This window comes from Mesoplodon densirostris, chromosome 8 (assembly GCF_025265405.1).
Source record: "Mesoplodon densirostris isolate mMesDen1 chromosome 8, mMesDen1 primary haplotype, whole genome shotgun sequence".
In the NCBI taxonomy this organism is placed as follows: domain Eukaryota; kingdom Metazoa; phylum Chordata; class Mammalia; order Artiodactyla; family Ziphiidae; genus Mesoplodon; species Mesoplodon densirostris.
The window spans coordinates 36,846,006-36,852,005 of record NC_082668.1 but is presented as its reverse complement, the minus strand read 5'-3'; the positions used below and the strand labels follow the sequence as shown (position 1 = coordinate 36,852,005).

At 41.5% G+C, this 6,000-nt stretch overlaps 1 protein-coding gene across 6 annotated transcripts in view; it reads right to left on the bottom strand.

Annotated features, from left to right (window-relative positions):
- Positions 1-5,008: 5,008 nt before the first annotated feature.
- Positions 5,009-6,000, bottom strand: part of FTCDNL1 (formiminotransferase cyclodeaminase N-terminal like) — an 84,268-nt gene continuing 83,276 nt past the window's right edge. For all 6 annotated transcript variants that reach the window (XM_060106976.1, XM_060106981.1, XM_060106980.1 and 3 more), the window contains one exon: positions 5,009-5,898. In XM_060106976.1, coding sequence (XP_059962959.1) covers positions 5,462-5,898 — 437 coding nt within the window. In that variant the 3' untranslated portion in view covers positions 5,009-5,461. The remainder of the gene's footprint in view (positions 5,899-6,000) is intronic.

Sequence of the window (6,000 nt, the reverse complement as noted above, 5' to 3'; positions counted from 1 at the left end):
AATATAATTTTATAACACTTGGTCTTTGCTAGACTACATCAATCATAATGATTACTTTTCCCAAAGCAGTTGGTCTTCATGAAGATAGAGGTACCTAAGAAGTTCGGAAACAATAACTGGTTGCAGATGGGGTTTCCTAAGAAAAAGTTAATAGGATGGTGCATAAACGGCTTGGGAAAGATGTTTAGCTAGGAGCCTAGGACCAGCTAAAAAGCATCATCTACCTGGCAGGTAAAGATGGCACGAAAGGAAAGACATACAACTATTAAAAGATTGAAAAGACTTTAATTTTCTTTTCTTTTTTTTAAAATGAATTAATTTACTTGTTTATCTTTGGCTGCGTTGGGTCTCTGTCGCTGTGTGCAGGCTTTTTCTAGCTGCAGCAAGCGGGGGCTACTCTTCGTTGCTGTGTGCAGGCTTCTCATTGTGGTGGCTTCTCTGTTGCATAGCACCAGCTCTAGGCGTGTGGGCTTCAGTAGTTGTGGCACGCAGGCTCAGTAGTTGTGGCTCACGGGCTCTAGAGTGCAGGCTCAGAAGTTGTGGCGCACGGGCTTAGTTGCTCCGTGGCATGTTGGATCTCCCCGGACCAGGGCTCGAACACATGTCCCCTTCATTGGCAGGCGGATTCTTAACCACTGAGCCACAAGGGAAGTCCCGACTTTAATTTTTAAAATTACATTAGTCTATATTTTTAATGGTGGACTAAGCTACTACATGAAAGACATTCACTGGAAAACTCCATCCAACGATTTACCATGATATTTCCAATCCTTACCCCAATTCAACACTCAGACTCCCTATTAGATGAAAGAATAGCAAGACTGTCAAAGGTAACACAGAACGTTTGATAAGAAAACAATAAAATTCGGAGAATACAATGCGAACGAGGAGAAAAGGCAAGTAATCATCAACAAGCTGTTTTCATTAGGAACTATAGACCCACACTGAATATTTTCTGCCTTTTTCTCCTTTCCTTCTATTTGGTCTGTTGATAGGTTTATTTCTGACAGGATCTAGTCAGGAAGACAGAAACCACACTAAGCATTTCAAAAGAAATAACGTTGAAAATTTGGTCAACAGTTGTTGGAGAACCAAAAGAGCTAGGAGAGACCGTGGTGCCCAGAGATAAAAATAACTGAAGGAAGCACTATGCCCCAAGGCTGGAGGAACAAAGGGAGGGGGCAGGGTTCTCAGAGTCTAGAAGCCTAGAGAGGCCTCACAGAGCTGGGGCTCAGCCACCGCCGGTGCTTCTGAGTGCACATTGAGGCCAGTTCTCAAAGTGACAGGAGTAAAAAGCTGGAGCCTGGGACCAAGAGCCACTGTCAGGTCAAGAGCCACTGCTGCGGTGGGGCTGCCCGAAACGGGAAGGAACTTGAAACAGCAAGTCCCTCTCCTCCTTCAGCCCTGCAGCCCCCCGTCCAGCTCCCCAGAGAGGCAGAGCCTAACGGCAGAGTCCTGGTGGCATAAAGCAGCATAGGTGAGGGTTGGCGTGGGGCTGAGAGACGAAAGCCGGACCAAGCACACACCACACATTTAGAAAGAGAAATTCATCCCATGTTTAGGTCTCTGTCGCTCATCTTAACTCACAACAAACTAATTAGCCGCAAAATACTGCAAATTGGGCAAAAGAAGTGACAGAGTAATCCAACGTCAGGCTGAGTTCAACCAGAGCCATGCTTCACCAGCACCTTTCCTTGTACCTTAGAGGAGCACTCTAAGGGATTGCTGTTAAGCGGCCTAACTGTTCTTACCTATGAAAAATGGGCTCCTTCGAAGCCATGTGCGGGCCTGCTTAAAACAATAAGCTTTTCGAACCCCCAAGCGCGACATACTCCGGGAGCATGGTCTGGATGCTTATCAAACAAGTTCCTGGGCCATTCTCTGAAGTTTCTGGGCAAGTACAAACAAAAGAGTCAAATAAAATGCCTTTTAAAAGCAAGGCAGTGGAGCACGTACTCTGTCAGTGAGATCCTCATATCCCCACAGAGTAAACAGTAACATGAGAATATTTATACTAAACAAAACTGTATATCAAGCCTGCTTTGGCTCAGCCAGAGGGAATGATAAATTCCTTGCAGATCTCTCATAGAGTGGTCCTTTGTGGTCCATGGACGCCACTTCCAAGACGGTACAAACCAATTACAGAGCAAGGCTTTTCATTATGTTGAGGAATGAAAATATCACCCCCCATTTTGTTTTATTTTACAGTTATATTTTACTTAGCCCATCCCTCCCCCTTATGTTAAAGACGTTTTAACTTGTGGAGTCAAGCCCAAGTTCAGGTTGGAAGCGAAGGACAGCCCCTCCCCACCACCAACAAAAGCCCTGATCACCTCACAGCCTAGCTTTTTGCTTTCCTTGTCCCTCTTCTCAGAAACTAAAACTTGAATTTAAAGCGGGGTAGAGTAAAAAACACTAAAGAGTTAATAAAATGTAAACTCTATTTGTCCACATCGATTTTGTCCCATTTACAATTGGCACAAGTCATGGACAAAGTCATCTGGCAGGAGATGGAGGTTAAACAAGCTATGAAGCCACATTCCATACAATGTCCACTTTGAGGTCCGATGGAAAAAATACTGCAGAAACATTTGCACAAAGTGTTGGTCTGTTTCTAAGAGAGTAATATGAGAAAAGGTTAATATGTATCAGGGTATTTGTTAGTTTGTTTGGTCAGATTTTTCTCAACCCAATTTGATAATCCTTCTTATTGTTATAGATCCATCCCCACTACTTCTACCAGCTCATACATAGAGAGAGCTGATGATGCCACATCCGTCCAAAGGATAAACCTTCAGCAACTTACAGCTGTTTCAGATTTTCTAAAGAACCATTGTGGAGCAAGGGAGAAGGGGAAGAGAGAAAGACAATAGAAAAAACAGCGAAATTAGAATATGAACAAGTGGTAAGAAGTGAGGTTGCACTGGTTTTGAAAATTGTTTATAACAAAAATAGTAAATTATTGTCTTAAATAGACAGCTGGTCTTCCCTGGTGGCGCAGTGGTTGAGAGTCTGCCTGCCGATGCAGGGGACACGGGTTCGTGCCCCAGTCCGGGAAGATCCCACATGCCGCGGAGCGGCTGGGCCCGTGAGCCATGGCCGCTGAGCCTGCGCGTCCGGAGCCTATGCTCCGCAACGGAAGAGGCCACAACAGTGAGAGGCCCGTGTAACGCAAAAAAAAAAAAAGACAGCTGGATCAAATGCCAAATTTAATCAACTCCATTTTAAACCATTAACTAAGCCTCACATGTAGTGCCCAAGTCCATCATAAAAGATTAAAAAGGGAAAAACAGATCTTATATGTTCGTACACATTAATGGATATTAGAAATTTGACAAAATTTTATTTAGAAAGTATGGGCTTAGTGAAATTGTCTTATTCACATGTTTGTGTTTTTTTTAAATTTTTATGAAATATATAATTTTTAATAATTGTGGTAAAATCTACATAAAATTTACCTTTTTTTTTTTTTTTTTTTTTTGCGGTACGTGGGCCTCTCACTGTGTGGCCTCTCCTGTTGCGGAGCACAGGCTCCGGATGCACAGGCTCAGTGGCCATGGCTCATGGGCCTAGCCGCTCCGTGGCATGTGGGATCTTCCCGGACCGGGGCACGAACCCGTGTCCCCTGCTTCGGCAGGCAGACTCTCAACCATCGCGCCACCAGAGAAGCCCCCATTTTAACCATTTTTAAGTGTGTAGTTCAGTGGCATTAAGTATTCATATTATTGTACAACCATCACCACTATCCATCTCCAGAATTATTTTTTCATCTTCAAAAACTGAAACTCCATACACCCATTAAATAGATGTTTGGTTATAAATAGGCCTTGCTCAAAACTGGCAGTCTAGAATGCAGTGATACGAATCTGGAGAGGTTAATCCAGGTAAGTGGCAAATGAATCAACTCCTACTACAATCCCAAGTGACTCAGTGACAACCTGTGCTTTTACCCTCTCTCATGTGTTTAATATTGATGACCAAAACTGAAGCAAAGCTCTAGAAGAGATCTGGAAAGTGTGTTAATATATTTCATTTTTAAATTACAGCTTACAAAGTACTTCCATTTATCCCCTAGAACACAATCTGAGTGGGAACTCTTTTCCCTGTTTTATAGGCAATGAAACTATGACTACGGGGAAGGTAAGAGCAAGGACCAGAACCCAAGCCAGAATCTACTGTCCAGCTCTTGTCCTACTAGGCCACATGGCCTCTGCCAAAGCAAGAGAAAAATGAGGCATGACTACTTCTCAGCTCTCCCAGACTCACTGGGTCTAACTGGAGAGCATCTGCTCTTTTCATCACAGCAACTAAACTTCCTTACACCTGAAAACCACACCTGGTTCATCATTTCTCCATCTTTGTTGTATTTATATTAACAGCAAAAAGAAAACACCCCAAAAAAAGCATAATTCTGAAACACAATTAATGCAATCACAGTCAAGAGTCAAATGTAAGTCAAAAAAATATATTAGGATAGATTACTGGATCCTATAAAAAGACTGAGTTCAACCTCTTTTTTATTTTTAATTACTTAAAATAAATTCACATTATGTGCTCTTATTAGACAAAACCATAATCTCTCTTGCTAAACAAAACCTATGGAAAAATTCATTTCTTTGTGCTTTACGAACAGAAAGCACCTTGTACCAAAGAATTACAAGCACTAAGGATTTACATAAAATTGCCAGAATCAGCAAGTGGTGGCTTCTTTTAGTTCACAAAGAGGCAACCTATTCTGATTTCTTTCAAATAATATTCTTCCACCAAAACCCTTCTCTTTGCTCAAGAGCAATAAATTCCCTAAACCTTCAGGCTTCCCATTTAAATTCCAAAAAGGATAAATACAATCCCTCGAAGTCATGCCCAACATCATCGTTCTACTTCTCCACATAAACATAAAAAAATTAGACAAATCTGGCTGCAGAACGAACAGTGGGTCATCCCAAACAAGGCAGGAAAGAACAATCATGCTTCGAAAGAGTAATTTTATTTTATAATTCTCCCCACTTTTTAGTTACTTAGTACTTGATTTTTAAAAGTGCACATTAAAAAAATGATTACTTAAAAAATGAGAGTTGAATACAGGACTCTGGAATAAAGAGGTCAGGAAAACCAAATAAATTGAGTCCGTTTTTAGTTTTGTCCATGATAATTAAAGACAATTTGACAATGATGGCCATTTTACCCAGCTGATTCAGGAGGGCTTCTAGTACATGCAAGTGCATGAACTTGATACAGAGGGGGATTTCACGAAGTTTTAATGACGACTAGAAATATCATAAAGCGATTATGGACAATCTATAAACACCTGTTGTTGTCACTGGACAGAGAATGCTTCCAGTTTTCCAATTCACAGCTGGAACCAAGCTCTTGGATCTTCCACTCGTCTTCACTGGCCAAAAGAAAACTTTGTAATGGCTGATATTTTTTCCTTACAATTTCAGTGAAGCCTTAGCTTGGATCACATGAAAATACCTCTGCGTATCTTCCAGAACTCCCCAATACCTTCCTTAATAGCATATTCAGCACAGTTCTTGCACTCTTGGGGTGTAAATCCAATTAATGCTCTTCCTGTAATACCAATTCCCTGATCACTTGCCAATTTTCTAACTTGAGCTTCTATGTAATGAGGAGATAGATAATAAAAATGGTCCCCAAGGACACTGTAAGCCATGTATTGAGAGCCTTCTGAGGTTTCTGTAACTTCTTGATCTTCAAAACTCTCTACATTGCAAGCTATCTCAATTTTCCCTTCGTGAGGAAAAGCCATCATTTGGACGCCCTTCAATCCATTCACATTTGAGCCCCGAATGGCATTAGCGATCTCTTTTCCCAGAGCCAAGTCTTGAGAATCTATGGTAACATTGCAGTTCATCACATATGGGCTAGCGCCGATGCCTAAATCATTAGAAAAGCATGTTAATCAAGCAAAGTGAAAGCCTCATTTTTAAGATTCTATTCTCTACCCAATTTTAATCCAATGAGTTTCCTTTACTTGGT